The sequence below is a fragment of the Cydia splendana genome, chromosome 5 (assembly GCF_910591565.1).
Source record: "Cydia splendana chromosome 5, ilCydSple1.2, whole genome shotgun sequence".
NCBI lineage: Eukaryota > Metazoa > Arthropoda > Insecta > Lepidoptera > Tortricidae > Cydia > Cydia splendana.
Genome location: NC_085964.1, coordinates 3,690,494 through 3,706,320, shown reverse-complemented (window position 1 = coordinate 3,706,320; position 15,827 = coordinate 3,690,494). Strand labels below are relative to the sequence as shown.

Sequence of the window (15,827 nt, the reverse complement as noted above, 5' to 3'; positions counted from 1 at the left end):
TCGAAGATGAAGGAGTTCCCATTACTCTCAACAATGTAGTGATAATGTACGGGAGTCCTGTCACGGTCGCCATGCGAGTAGATGATATGAAATAACAAGTAAAACTATCGGATGATTATGTAGAGTTATTTACTACAATGTATAAAAGTACGTTTAATACACTTATTGCCATCACACAACACTTTGTGCCATCTGGGTAAATCATGTTTGTTTAACAATGTAACATTCCGGAGCGTTGTAATAATATCTTTCATGTCTCATATTTCTTTCACAGTCGTGGACCCGAACCAAACCGCCGCCGGCCGTCCGTCCAACTATCAAACACAAAACTCCTTCGCCGGCCGCCGTTCAAGACGGTCTTCAATCACAGACGACAGTCAGCTTACCGTCGAAAACTTTGGAGGGTCGCAAGATCGACTGCATTTCGCTGGGAGGAATCCGGAGAAAGAGCTAGCGACAGTGGCGAATGTTCGGAAGATATCTGCCCCGGCCGGTGAGTTATAACATAAAAATATATCCGCATTTTACACCATCAACTCTCAGATCACAGATCAATGATCGGTTCAGAAATTTGTTTATCTAGTGGGGTGTCTCAGAAACGCCAATCGAAAAAAGACAAATAACAACAGATCTTTCAAGCAGTACTGCTTGAAAGGACATTTTTAAAGAACTATGTCCTTCTAAAAGGACATCGGGTATGTACTTGGCCGAACATACTGCCGTGTGATATAAAACTGTACTACTGATATGAAACCAATTATATAAAGTAATAATTATTTTGAATGAACTAATAGTGAATAAAGTACAAAACTTCACAATAATATCGGCACGGTACTACAAAAGTTACCTAGCTCCTCCTATACCGCGCACACCGGTTAAAAACGGCATACGCTTTCTACTACACGGCTTGCTGGGCGCTTCGCAGCTTCATTGTTGGGCAAATCCTCCAATAATCCTATCCTAGTGCGATGCTGCTGTTTCTAGCCACTTGGATCGGATGACTTAAGGAATCCAATTTGTCCCGCCATCACCGGTAGAATCCCAATGCGATATAGTCCTTGTAATATTGTAGTTTGTGAAAATTTTAAACTGTGTTCCTTCCCGCAGGTCCCCTAGACAGTTACAACCCTCCCCTCCGCTCATCTCGGCAAGACATCCGCGGCTCCATCAACCTCTTCCACGGCGACTACAACGGAGACAGCGAGCCCGACCGGCCCATGCGGCGGCAGCTCAGCTCCGACACCATCAACTCCAACAACCACTTCAGCAATAAAGGTAACACCTTTAGGAAATTGATAATGTAATGGTCTTACAAGTTAAGCTTGTCACGAAAGTTAACCGTGGAATGGTTTGTGTTTGGATGAAACTTAACAGTCTGACGGTTAGGAATCCTCGACTACCTATTAGGCCGCGTTCTGAAGAATGAAAAGCCGTAGATTTCGATTTTTTCCGAAGGTCTCTAATCAAGAATTGTTTGGAATTCCTTTTTAAGCTGCTGATTGGAATCCTTTGGACGATTTAGATGATACATTCAAGTATATCACAAAATTGAGTCAGACTTATCCGGTTAAGGTCTAGTTTCATTTTTTAGAAAGCTAATGATTTCTGCAAAAAAATACGCCAAAATGTAAAGCAGGAACCCTTGATGACCCTTGAAACTTGCAACAATTTATCTGCATTTCGTTATCTTTTGTTGGCTTTAATGATATTTTTCATTTATTACAGGCGGTGGTGACGGCTTCTACCTAAACCGAGACTCCACCGACGGCGACATGACCAAGACCAGCTTCGCGGACCTCAAGTTCAGAAACGGCGACCAAGGTGCGTGCCGTGTGGTTGTTTGCTGCTTTCGATGTGCGCTTTGGACCACATATTCCCATTACTAACTCGATTTCTTACTGAAGCTTCTAGATGACTAAATACATTTAAAAAAATGCTATAAAAGTCTTTCTAAATCTAAAAAATATACTTCGACCTATACAGGGTTATTTTACGTTTAGCCACACTCTGAGAGGTAAATGTCTAAGGTCATATTGAACAACTTTTACTAAGATAAAGACCAGCTACGAAATCACGAAATAAATTCGCTGCTTCATACATTTCGACAAATCATATATCCATGGTATAATAATATACTCCGCCTGGTACTCCATTCCCGTCTTTTCTAGTTCACCTAACTGACACGGGCTTACGTCATCATGCGACAGCGCTATATGATAATATGCGATAGCGCTATATATAGCGGCCATGTTGTTGTGACGTAGCCCCGTGTCACTCTGGGAATGGAAGACCATGTTTTATTAGACTATGCATATATCGATGTTTTATTACTATAGTCTGTATCTTTAGGTAGTTAAATAAATGTAAACAATGTGTTTTTACATCTTCGGGTACTTTAAACATTTATCAGTTGACCAGCCAAATAAAAAACTGCCTGGATCTGTTCATCATCGTTCTGGCTTTAACCAAGCAAAGACAATAAGTAAGAGGGAAAATCATAAATTACAGTTAATAGCCCATCTAATTGTAACCTTTCACGTTGTCCACTACGAATGTCATATTATGTGGCACTTCGTCAGTCGTCACTCTTGTTACTTTCCAAGTCCGGTGCACGGCTAGCTTGGCTTGGACTGACTGACTACATTACAATATCATGGAGTCATCTAGAACCTTAAGCGCCACTTGCACCATTCCACTATCCCGGGGTTAACCGGTTAAACCTGGAGTTACCATGGTTACCAGTACAATTTGACACTAGGTTAACGGTTTAACCGCTTAACCCCGGGATAGTGGGATGGTGCAAGTGGGCCTTACTCTATTCGTGTAACATCTGGACACGTGGTTATTAGTGCGGGGTTCCCCAGGTGTGGAGGAGGTGGTGGAGCGGCGCAAGAGCACGACGTTCAGCACGCCGCCGGCCGCCACCACCACGTGGCAGCAGCAGTGCCTGGCGCAGGACGCGCAGCCCAGTCAGTCACACATTATGTTTATAACATTCTTATACTTAACTGTGGACCTCCTGTCCTGTCCTGTGTGTCCTGTGTGTGTCTGTGGGTGTCGACAGGTCAATGCTCGAAACTAGGGTTTGCAATCCGGATCCGAAATGTATGAAATTATCCGGATCTGGATCCGGATCCGCGGATCTTCCCATACATTTCGGATCCGTCGTGCAAACCCTACTCGAAACTATACACGTTCACAGGAGAAGGAACGCTAAGGGCTTATTTAGACGGCGCGCGAACTCGCATGCGATTTTAGTTACATTGCTGACTATTACGTGCAATTCAACCGACCGATCAAAAACCGCAATGTAATGAAACTCGCATGTGACTTCTCGCACCGTCTAAATGAGCCCTTAATTTGCGTGTCTTTTACATGCATACAGTTTAATCTTGGGTTTCTCTTGGTTGTCATATCATATAAACGGGAAAGGTTTCCTTTGTTTTCTTTCTTTGTTTGTTTTAAACTTGACTAAACAACTGGGTTCTATTATCATTTCAAATCCGTTCTTTATCCAAAATAGGTAACCAAAAAACTGCAATTAATAAAACCAAAATATATTTTGATCACATACTCCTAAGAGATCAAAATAATTAAGTAGTTCTTATAATTCAAAATGAAACAGAATCAGTAGTACTGGGAAGCTTTATGCTTTTGATCATTTATTCGAAACGTTTTAACTAAAATGAACATCAAACACGTAGATTGCTCTTAGGGTAGTATTCCGTCTGTCCACTATCTTGGTCCAATGCCATTGCGTCTCACTCTCTCATTAAGCAAAATGTGAGACAAAATACACATTGGACAAAGAAATTGGACAGGTGGAATACCACCCTTACATTGATCCTATTGACCACCATAACCTCCTAAGGTCCAAGGTCCGAAGAGGTACCTCTTCAGTTCGATGAAACTTAAATCCTATTCAATTGGAACAGAGTCGCTTTTGCTTTGTTTCGTAAAATTTTCCAACAACGCAAATTCAACTCTATTTCCTACACCATAGGTTCAAATTTCAATGGCAGATTTTGGATATTTCATTTGTATGCCTTAGGAGGATAATATCTTTCCATAGTAATTATCAAGTATATCATTTAGTAGTATTAGATTCACTACATTATAAACGTGTGTGAGGTTCAAAAGCCTAAGCCTTCCCTCATTTAGTGATGCTATACGCACCGAAATAATGCTAAATATTCTGTCGTTATACTTCGTTTCTTTAGCATTAGAAAGAACTCCGCAGAAATAAGTATGAGAATTTGTATCTGGTGCAGTATAATCATGAAATAGGGTAATGCTTCAATTACTGGCCACCGGCTAATAACAGGCCACCCTAAACTAAAAATGAATTCTATTCACCTATAAACAGAATTAATTTTAGTATAAGGTTTCAATAACTGGCCACCTTATACGAAAATGAATTTTGTTTATAGGCGAATAAAATTCAATTTTAGTTTAGGGTGGCCAGTTATTCGCCGGTGGCCAGTAATTGACGAATTACCTACTCTAAATTACGATTATTACTCATAATTTAACCGAAGAAGTGCTTTATTTAACAATCACATGCTTCTGTGGAGTTAGTTCTTACCCTAAAAACGAGTAGTTGACGTAGTTTTAAACAATCTATCTTCTGCCAGACGGCGACGACCAATCGGATGACGCGTCACCAAGCGGCGGGCAAGCCATGGCCGCACAACTAAACAACATACGGTTAAAGTTAGAAGAGAAACGGAGACGAATTGAGCAGGAGAAGCGAAGAATGGAGGTCGCCGTCAGTCGGCAGAGGCAACAGTTAGGGCAACAGGCGTTTCTACAGGCTGTTACTAGGGTAAGTTGGCTGTTGATTGAGCTGGTTGGTAAGCTTACGATAAAAACTACGTATTCTGTGACTATATGAGGAGTGTCTTTTCAAAAGGACTTATTTTTGTATGGTGTTCATAGATAAATAAGACCTTTTGGAAAGACACTCCTCACAAGTTACTGAGGTGACATTTTCTTTGGTGTATAGGACCAAAGTTGACCGATGAAAATGTTGGTTTTTGTTGGATGGTTACCGATCAGTGAATTTAGCGTTTAAATTGTCCCTGTGAAATGTTAATGTGTGTCTTGTTAGAACTATTGGTTTGGTATACATGAAACACGAAAATGTAGTACGAATTGAAACCTTTATCTACAATTAAGTAAATTTTTTACAAAGTTCGTAATTGTTTTCGTGTTTTATCTAAAAGGTTAATTCATGTAATTAGTTTTCTGAAGTGACAGTCTTTTAAAATCACTTAACCGTGCATTAAATTAGTACAAACAACAGCACATCATAAAAGATTAATGAGAGTAAATAATATTTAGCATTGTCACTGCTGAACTCTAATTCTAGATAATGCGAGGAAAATTTTCTTAAAGGTGAATGCGGTATTTTTGTGGGTTTATAAAATATGGTTGTATTTGTCCCTATCAATTTCCAAGTGAATTTCGTCTTATGATACTTTGTATGTTTGGGTGTTAATTTTGAATAGTAATGTGTGTTTGTGTTTTATAAGAATGTGTAATAAGTGGGAACGTATAGTATGGATAGGTTATAAAATTAGAGAAAACTTACATAATAATTCTAAAGTTGTCTTATCGAATAACCCAATAGTGCTACCTCTAACATACTCTTCAAGACTATACGAGTACGTGTGGTCACGGTAGCACACATACTTATCGCCCTAAACAGAGTTATTTTACTACAGTACATAATATGTTTTTCTATTTTATTAGGATACATATTTGCAATACCAGCTGGCCTCTTTGGTGAGTGGCTGGTCACAAATCTTTATTCTTTTGATATAGTTTTTAGTACATTTCGTTCTTTTACTTTGTGACGTCACTTGATTCATTTATTTCAGAATACTGTACAAATAATTCGATCTAGTTTCACATTCGCTTTTATGCCTTTCATCTCGAATTAAATATTTAATACTGTAGTGTTTCTGCAGATATTATTATACTATTTTTAAATATTTGAAAGCAATTTACTTTTGTATAAGATTAAGCTTTTGAATACACCAGAATTGCTGGTATAAGTAAATTCAGGCGGCTTTTTATATTAAATTATTATTACTATTTGTACTCATCCAGTTTTCACGAGTATTTTGCGCAATCACTAAGTTCCAATATCATCAAACCATTTTGAACCTTACTGTTATGTTTTTAAGATACATTTTCACACGGTCACAATGTTGAGTTGAGCACAATGAAGTTTGTGTAGGAATAACCCACTTCCATTACACGATATTGAAAAGCATGGATTTGTTTATTGGAGTATATGATCCTAAAAGTAACCCTATATAAGTGCATTAAGGTCAAATTCGGCAATCATCACTTTAATTTTATATTTAATCGACTTAAAAAAGGATGAGGTTTCCAATTCGTCGGGATTATAGCTTTTATATTTGTTTCCCGAATTCTCTATTAGAGCTGGACAGCTTTGGAGATATTTTGTTTCAAAGGATAACTTCAAAGTTGGTCACAAATCAGGTCAGGATCTGATGATGGGATCCTGGTGAAATCGAGGGAACTCTTCAAATAATAAAGACACACCTATCTATCCTGTAGCCGCCGTGAGGCCTATAAAAAGGTCTTCTGGGCATTGAATTTTGAATCTTTAATTTGACAAATTAAAATGCCTTTGTCTTGGCAAGTTGATTCGTGGGCGACTATAGCCTGTATAGTGATTTGGATATTTTTTATAAGAACTCGTATATGTGGTAAATATGGCAGACATTTGGTAAAGCGAAATTGTTGATAAATTATCAAGTCGATTTTTTTTTTGGTAAAAGCATATACATCAAAACGTAATCCCGAATAGATCTTATTGCACTTCACAATTGTCACATACCGTTAGACACGTTACCCACTAGTGGTCCTATACCCCGATGAATGCATGTATGGAGTGACGGTGGCGGTGTTGCAGGGTAAGGGCGCGCGGACGCCGGCTGGCGACGAGCGGCCCGAAGATAAGCCTCAGCAGGTGCGTTATAGGGACATTTACCTCGTATCCGGAATAAGATCACTGAGGCGTAGAGTCATATTTATAAAAATAAATTTAATTCTTAAATAATATAAAATATGGTGGGCGCTGACAATCTAACTCGGTATTACGAGTAAAAAAAATATCAACATGCGTCCAATTTGACGTACTTACATGTTTAATTAAAAAAAACTTATCGTTAAATAGCTTTTTGTATTACTGCTTTATAAATCGGTCTACTTTAATAACAATTTCGTCAATGCGACGATCGGTTGATTTGGATAAGTTAGCCTAGAGATTATTTGACATGCTAACTTTAGAAAATAAGAATGTCTCTTGAACTAACCGTCATTCGCCCATCCCGTATACCATAACTTAGGACCATAACGCTGTAATCTCATTAAATACACATCTGAATTCGTCAGTTTACCCTTATTCAGGATGTGAGTAATATCATAAGTTCATAAGCTAGCGGGTCGCCCTGTTGGTCGCTATACAATATAATTTATGACTTATGTATGTCATGAGGCTTTTCATATATAATATTTATTCGTGTTTTAAGTGATAAGGTAAATGGATCCTGGAAATCACAATGGTTACTTATTTGCATGAGTTTGTTGAGTTGCATGTTATAATGAATCCATAGGGAAATTATGCATCATAATTAACAACACATTCCAAACGTAATTATAATAACATTTTAACTAAAATTTATTATGAATGATGTATTGTATGTTATTAAAGATGTAGTGCATAATTGTTTTCCATCGTATTTTCTCGGAAACGTTCGTATTTATCAAGCTACTTCATTCAACCTCAGTTCTTTTTGTACCGAGACTGACTGAAATAGCAAGACACGTTCGTACGTTTCCGTGAAAATACGATGAAAAATAATTATGCACTGCATCTGTATTGATAATATGAAAATGTTATAAAATAAAAGCTTTACCATGATACATTAATGAGAGTACAAAAGTGAAATAATTATACCGTCATCTGACTATGATTAAACACCAAAAGGCTTCAAACATCTTACTGATTGTAACTGCATTTTTCACTGAAAATATATTTATATCTTTATATTCCGTCCACGAGCGTATATTTCTTTGATTTTCAATCGTATGAAAAGCACATTTGCTTTTGATTGCTGAAACTAAAAGCAATCGCTGCTTTGTCGGCGAAATTATCAATGTTGTTCGTTGTTCTAGAAAAACGCTAGTTGACGGAATAGGCCCTATGACGGAATTAGCCACATTGACCTTAATTCCAAGCTTATATCGTTTGTCGTTTATTAAAAATGTACGTGTTTTTTTAAACGAATGTGTAATTATAATAAGTTATTTCCTCTAGGATATGGATGCGCCGAGTCAAACGGTGGACAACGTGGCGTTAGAGCAGTACCAACAGTCAATAGCCAAGTAAGTATAACTACATACGTAGTTATATATAGACCTTCAATCGATATTAAACTTTCGTGAGACATGTTTCACTCACTTGAATTTTTAGTCGCTATTGGCGACATGTTTTGGGCCCGTCGGGGGTCCTTCCTAAAATTCAAATTCAAGTGAGTGAAACCGTTGTCGTATAAACAATTTATATATAGACCTTTTTGAATTTTGTTTGATTCTGTATGTGTAATAAGGAATATTATGCAAAACTGTGCGTAGGCGGCGCCACCTGCACAAACCGTAAACAAACCGCCTAGATGCATCTATGTCATATTTATTTGTAACAAATAATTGTTGAAAATTTGTCAAAATACTGTTTAAGGCATAGTATGTATAAGTTACTCTGTGGTTTACGGTTTGTGCTAGTGCTGCATCTGGCGGCAGAATATTGCAGTATTCTACGTCACATTCTATTCAAATAAGTATACTATAACCTGATTGTTTGTTTTCTTTTCCGTCTGGTATTTCTTTTGATGATGATTTTTTTTTTCACTTTATACTTACTAATTATTTGGGGTTGTTTTCGATATAGGTACAATTTGTTTCACTTTGATATGCTTATATTTTTGTTCGTCTGTCTACCTTAGTACTCATTTGGCACTAAACTCTTTGGCATAAGCACCAATAGCACCATTCAAAATTCAAAAACAATATCGGATCTCGATGCAATACCCAATAATTGCAGAATGAACTCCAGCCTGCAGGATATACAGAGCGACATCGCGCGGCTCGCCACGCAGCAGAACCAGATACAACAACAACAGCAGCAACAGCAAACACAGCAGTTGCAACAGCAGCAGCAACAGTTACAGCAACAGTTGCAGCAACAGCTGCAAGCTCAGCAACAGCAGCAACTGCAACAGCAGCAAGCCAAGCAGCTGTTTCAGCCGCCGCAGCCGCAGTCGCCTTTCCAGCAGTATCCGCCTAACATTCCACAATTGGTAAGTTAATTGGCTAAGGAAACATGGCTACGACAACTTCTGGGCACATTTGTACATTTTAAATCTTATTGGAAAGGTACAGCGATCAACAAATTCCCTTTGGACAAAAAGTTTTTTCGTAAATTGTAGAATGTGTCGTTTCCAAGCAAATAATCCCACTTTGTCGCTTGCCAAAAAGACGCTTTGACAGGTTATACGTATAAAGATACAAGCAAATCTCGTCCTTATGGTAAGCGACAAAGTGAGACCTTTGACTAGACTTGGACACATATCTTCATCTTAATCTGTTTAAAGGGGCCCACTGATTAACAGTCCGCCGGATGGGATAATCAGTGGGCCCCTTAAAATATTTGAGTCTTTAAAAACTTTTCAAAACTTGAGAAATACTTTGGTAGCTGGATTTTTCTTTGGATTTAAAATGTATGTGTGCTCATTGCTTTACGTGACAGCTTTTGGGATTGTACAATGCCTGGAAGCATAAGGTCTGGGAGCAAAGTTGCAAACGAAATAACTCATTACCATGCACGTTGATTGCTAAAACGTAACTGAAACCTTTAACTACAATAAATTATCGGTAAATATCGTCACATATTTAATCTGATACATAAAGACTAAAACTTGCATTTAACATTTTGTATTTTCGTTAGTTTATCTAATAACAGTTAGCTAGCATTAAAATTAAACTTAACAAAACTCAAATATGAATTTGTCAAGATTTTTCATTAAAATATCGTAAAGTAAAACATGTTCATAACTCATAACATAACGGCACGACCGACTGCACTGCGACTGTATTTTATACAATCGTGATAAAATAGGGAGCTTTTCAGTTGAGTACTGTCTTCAGGCTATGAAGCTTGCTGAGTGGCCTAAGTGGGTAAAAGATTGAAAAGCTTGAGCGAAATTGATTAGGTTTAAGCTACCTTGTACAAAAAATTATCTTTCGAATCGTCTCAGTTAAGTGTAACTGTTATTATAAATTCAGCTTTGCACACGCTAACACGCACCGCTCACTCCACAGCACAGCCAATTCAGCTCACAGCACAACGTGTCTCGCCCCGCGCTCAACGCCTTCGGCTCCACCCCGCACCTGCCGAGGGACTTCTACCCGCAACCCTTCGACAACTTCGAGTACAACCAGCCTAACCAGTATAGGGATATGGAGGATTATGGGAGGTTTTACCTCCATGAGAGTCCGCCTCAGCCGCAGAGGAGAACGTGGGCGCAACACGCGCAGCAACAGCAGGAGAATGAGCTGAGGGGCTGGCAGGTTGGTTATTTTCTGGTTTTTTACAGTAAGTATCTTAAAAGTAGGTACTTCCAACGTTTCGAGAACTTCGGGTACCACCTACGGCACCTACCCAATCAGAATGGGGATACGGCAGACTATGGAAGGTTCAACGGGATAGTGAGCTGAGGGGCTGGTGGGTTGGTTACTTTCCGTTTTTTAAGAGAGATACAAATACAAAATATAAATGCATTTGTTTCATTACTTTTTTATAGCTGTTCCTAGGTAATAAAGAGTAAAGTAGGTAAGTATTTATCTGAACATTATGCAACAATTTGATTGTGTACTTAAGTAATGAAAAAGGTGCGGGTACAGATAATAGGATAGTGGAGTCTACGTCACTAACTTTAAAAAGATTTCCACTCTCAACCCTTTGAGAACTTCGAATAAGTAGTAGTTTAACCAGTTCTACCTGTATGACAGCAGCATGAAAATGAATTGGAGGGTTTTCTGGTCGGTGACTATTTCTGTTTTCGTTTAATGGATCTTTGCGAGTAAGAGACACGAAGATGCAACCATTTAAGCTGTACGGAGAGGTTTTCAAATCCTCAAAGGGTTTCATTTTGATGATCATCTGGTTTTATCGGTGGTATTATCAATTTAAAGTTCATAAGATCTTACCTACTTATGATAAGGTTGGGTCGCATATTAAGAAAATCAATTTTAAGTAAGTAAATTGTTTATTCTTTGTTCTAAACAAACGTAACATCTGAATATGGGTAGATAAATAAACTATTTCCTCGTATTCCAGCTCCACCAGCAGCAGCAGAACCACCAGCAGCACCAGTACGAGCCGCAGCACACCCCTCCCCCCCGCACGTGGAAGTCCCCCTCCCCCGCGCCGTCGGAGCGCAGCTGGGCGCCGCAGGGCTTCCTGCTGCACGAGCGCGGCCCCGCACCCGCGTCCACCCCCACCCCCACCCCCCCGCAACCCTTCCAAGTGCACTACAACAACGACCGCCACCAGAACGGCACCGAGCAGAACCACCTCAGGTATGGCCCGAACCATACACTAATAACTAAACGTTCGGTGCTCATTACATATATATCAGTTAGTGTATGGTCAGTCAAGTGAACACTCTAAGCTTACTTATTTCTACTTGCCGGTAGAGATAAAATTGTCTTCGGGTATTTACACCAGGGATGTTGCGGAGGCAGATTTTTTGACATCCGCGGATGCGGATATTTAAAGCCTCACATCCGCGGATGCGGATGTCAAGATTTGGTACTTAAAAAACGTCAAATATTACATTTTTAGCATTTTTTATTTAAAAAAAACGAAACGTTTAGTATTTGAGCAAGAATATAGGTGCGTTTTATTTAATAAACAGTAACTTGGCCGGCTTTTCGGGATCTAGACGACTTCGTTATATATAATGACGAAATTACCTAGCACTTACACCGCCGGCGCCGCCGCTAATACGTTCCTGTTACCGACTTGGTCGACATCCGCATCATGCGGATGCTCCGCAACGATTTTATGCGGATGCGGATGTTGAAAATAATGCGGATGTTCCGCGGATGCGGATGCAAATATTCACAACATCCCTGATTTACACTAAAATCTGAACTGTTGAAACACTTGAATTTACTTATGTTATCTTGCTATTAATTGAACTTAGAATAGATCCAATTGTTTCGTTAAAGGCCATCATTGAAAACCATTACATAAAGTATTATTAATGAGAGATACATTTATTATCTATCGTATCTTTTTATCTGAGTTGTAAAGTTGACTTACTATGTTTCTCCCCAGCTACACTGTGATACCCAACCAACACCAATACTCTCAATCGCCGCCGCTGACGACCAGTCCGCGCCGATCGAAAACCCCCCAACGGCAGGGCTCGCTTCCAGAAGTCTCTAGAAGGCCCGAGCCCGTCAGCTTACAGCAGCTCGGAGCTGCCAGTCCCGCGCCCGTCGACGACATGGAGCCCCAGAATATATCCTTCATAGGAAACGCGGAAGACGACGCCCTCAGACAAGGCATCAACCGCCTCAACATCACCTCCGGCACCCGAACTTACCGCATTCCCTCCCCCACGAGACCCTCCTTAAGCCGCAACTCATTCCAACAACTAGAGCAGGAGGAGGAAACGAACGAGAAAGGCTTCTACATATCCTTCGATAACGAAGCGCCGAAACGACCCAAACCACCTCTACGGGTGAAGCGGATGTCACCTAAGAAAGAAAGAACAGAGTACCAGAGTCCGGAGCGGGGGAGTCCGGAGGCTTGGGAGCCGCAGGAGTTCCCCGTGCACCGCGCGGAGATGCGGGCCTCGCCGGCGCGGGACTCGCGGCCGGAGGCCGAGGCCGCGGCCCGCGAGGCCCCGAGCGAGAGGCCGCTGCGGCCCGGCGCCGAGCCCGCCGCGCTAGTCATCGGCGAGATGAACCCCGACCCGGTCAGTATGCTCTTCACAGAATTCAAAAAGGACCAGTTTGCCAGCTACGAAACACTAACCGTGTTTGGAAAGTTGTTTAGTGATAATCGATCAATTGCTTTTTATTGCCTTGGTAAGGTTAATTATTGCAACCATGATTTAAATCAGTTGCTGCTAATGCCTATTAACGAGCCGTTAATGGAGAGGACAAAACATCTTCGTCGGCGAATTTCGGTTACTTGAATAAGTTTAAAAAAAAAGGAGAAGTCAGATATCTAAACAACTTATGTATGTATTTAATTTCCAGAACTCAGCAGAGGAAATGGAGCGAAAGAAAGAGCGAATTATGCTTCTCTCCCTCCAACGGCGGCAGCGCGCGGACGAAGCCCGCGCGCGCGCAGAACAGGCCGCGGCTGCGCGACGCGCAAGGGACGAACAGGTGAGAACTGGTCATACTGTCTCTTTTACTCTTAATACTACCATGCAAGCGTAAATGAGACGCGCAACCGTCGAGCAGACCGCTGCTCCGCGCCTCCGGAGGTTTTATTGTGTTTAAATCACTTTTCTTCTCACCATTTTGCAATTCAAATTTTCTAGGTGGCGGAACAGCGCGCGGCTCGGAAAGAGGAGCAAGCGAGACGGCGCGAGGCCATCCTGCAGCAGTATAAGTTCAAGAAGGCCATCGAGGAGGCCGAGCGAGAGGTGAGATCTCGTCGTCTCAGGCCCCGGTGCCACAGAATGCACGATCCGAGACGAGCTGACGTCGACTGTTTGTCATTTGTTTTAACCGATGCGTGGCGGCCGACGTCAGCGTGGAGCGTGTTCGCGAGCAAACGGGCGTTTCGCAGCCGATACGTTACAGTAGGGATCATTAACACTAAGTGTAAGGCTTGAGTGGACGCTCGAAGCGGAGCGTTCGGCGGGGCGTGCAGCGTGGCGTCGGGCTCACAAGTGATTTGAGCAGCCTGCACTATTAAGGCCGCTCCTATACGTTTGCATTTGTTTAACATGGACGCCGCTCGTCCCGCCTCGCTGCACGCTCAACTCGAGCGTCCACTCAGGCCTTACTCTAAGAGCCACTTGCACCATCCCACTAACCCGGGGTTAGCCGGTTAAACCTGGAGTTACCGTGGTTACCGGTACCATTTGGCACTGAGTTAATGGTTTAACCGGTTAATCCCGGGATAGTGGGACGGTACAAGTGGCGCTAAGTATATTTAGTAGTTAGTAGCATTCGGTGGCGCGTACGAGAAGTTTTATGATTTTATTTATATCAGGCGGGGAGCGGCTTTTATTTTAGAATGCAATCGCGCGTGTAACGCACTTCAGCCTAACGTCGACATCTGTATTCTAGGGCAAAGTGTTCGACAAGTCAGAATTCATGGACTTGGCGCGGCCGGCGGCGGGCGCGCCGCCCACGCGCATGCGCGGCAAGCAGCCGCCGCGCGCGCGCCCCAAGACCATACATGTTGACAGCGGCGCCCTGCAGCAGGCCGAGGGCTTGCTCGGCAGCAAGCAGCCCTCCTCCACCAACCTCACCGGTGAGTTGCCGCTCCAGGGACCCCCCACTCTACTTCTTGTTACTAGAAGTAGCCCGTTTGGAACCCTACACAAAATTTAATGTTGCATTTCGAGTTCGTCGGCAGCGCGTCGATACACATGGAATATGAGGACCCTTTAGGCATAGAACTCCACATATTTACAACATTTACAAACAGACATTTTCTTAATCTTATTATGTTATTATTTATATTGTGCGCACATAAGTTTAGCGCATTTTGTGTATGTACCTTGCTGTGGCAGAGCGTCTTTAAAACTGTATTCCTACCGTCTTGTCTAATTTTCAATCAATTGAATGCTTTTACTACATCTACAATACAAATAATTAAACCAAATTAGGTCCGGCTTCACTACGATTGACGCTCCGTGACTGATACATGCAAATGTAGTGCGTAATTGTTACCCATCGTGTTTTCACGGAAACGTTCGTATTTGTCATTCTACTTCAGTCAACCTCTGTACTTTTTGTACTGAGGCTGACTGAAATAGCAAGACACGTTCGTACGTTTCCGTGAAAATACGATGGAAAATAATTATGCACTACATCGGTACGTTGTTTAAATATTTGACACATTACGCCGAAAACGCTTGCGTCCCGTGTGAGCCCTGTTTTAAACTAATGTTGTCCTGTTATTTACTGATTACTATTGTTTTGATTATGCAATACAATTGACAGTACATATTTGCGCTGTAAAAGCTCCCTTAACATATATATCTCAATTGTTACAAACTCTTTTGAGACCTTTTTAAAATCTTCCACCATGTATACAAATATATGCTGTTGATATTATGACTTTTATGTTATGTAGCGTGAATATAAAATAAATATGATTTAATACTAATTGTTGTGTGTTCCCGATCACAACTTTATTTTGTTAACAGTATTTTTTATTATATGACATTTTATATTCACGCTAAATATTAGAGACTAGTACGTGTGCAAATACGGCCAAAATTAAAAAAGTATTAATGGAAAATTGAGTATAAAGTAATTGTTGACACCTTAGTTGAAACAATTAACTTGCCATCAAATAGTACTAGTGGCTCTGTGAGCTGTAGACCTCGCGAGCTGAGCTTAAAACTGAGTAAATGTATGGCTTCGTTGTTTAGAAGAATTTAGAGAATCTAATTTGACAATTAAAACCTTAACTATCGAACCTGCTTACAAAATTCGGGAATTGGTTTAGAAATGCGACCAGTAGA

General features: G+C 40.9%; 1 protein-coding gene across 14 annotated transcripts in view; it reads left to right on the top strand.

Moving 5' to 3' along the window:
- The window catches only part of LOC134790430 (patronin), a 107,350-nt gene that overhangs the window by 78,829 nt on the left and 12,694 nt on the right, over nucleotides 1-15,827 (top strand). For 7 of the 14 annotated variants that reach the window (XM_063761201.1, XM_063761209.1, XM_063761211.1 and 4 more), the window contains exons 8-22: nucleotides 275-493; nucleotides 1,108-1,275; nucleotides 1,726-1,835; nucleotides 2,873-2,969; nucleotides 4,635-4,825; nucleotides 5,755-5,787; nucleotides 6,950-7,006; nucleotides 8,357-8,424; nucleotides 9,140-9,395; nucleotides 10,417-10,665; nucleotides 11,435-11,676; nucleotides 12,440-13,085; nucleotides 13,372-13,503; nucleotides 13,662-13,766; nucleotides 14,419-14,605. In XM_063761201.1, the coding sequence (XP_063617271.1) occupies nucleotides 275-493; nucleotides 1,108-1,275; nucleotides 1,726-1,835; nucleotides 2,873-2,969; nucleotides 4,635-4,825; nucleotides 5,755-5,787; nucleotides 6,950-7,006; nucleotides 8,357-8,424; nucleotides 9,140-9,395; nucleotides 10,417-10,665; nucleotides 11,435-11,676; nucleotides 12,440-13,085; nucleotides 13,372-13,503; nucleotides 13,662-13,766; nucleotides 14,419-14,605 (2,760 nt within the window). Of the gene's footprint in view, nucleotides 1-274; nucleotides 494-1,107; nucleotides 1,276-1,725; nucleotides 1,836-2,864; nucleotides 2,970-4,634; nucleotides 4,826-5,754; nucleotides 5,788-6,949; nucleotides 7,007-8,356; nucleotides 8,425-9,139; nucleotides 9,396-10,416; nucleotides 10,666-11,434; nucleotides 11,677-12,439; nucleotides 13,086-13,371; nucleotides 13,504-13,661; nucleotides 13,767-14,418; nucleotides 14,606-15,827 lie in introns of all 14 variants that reach the window. The other 7 variants (XM_063761210.1, XM_063761198.1, XM_063761199.1 and 4 more) reach the window with 7 other exon arrangements.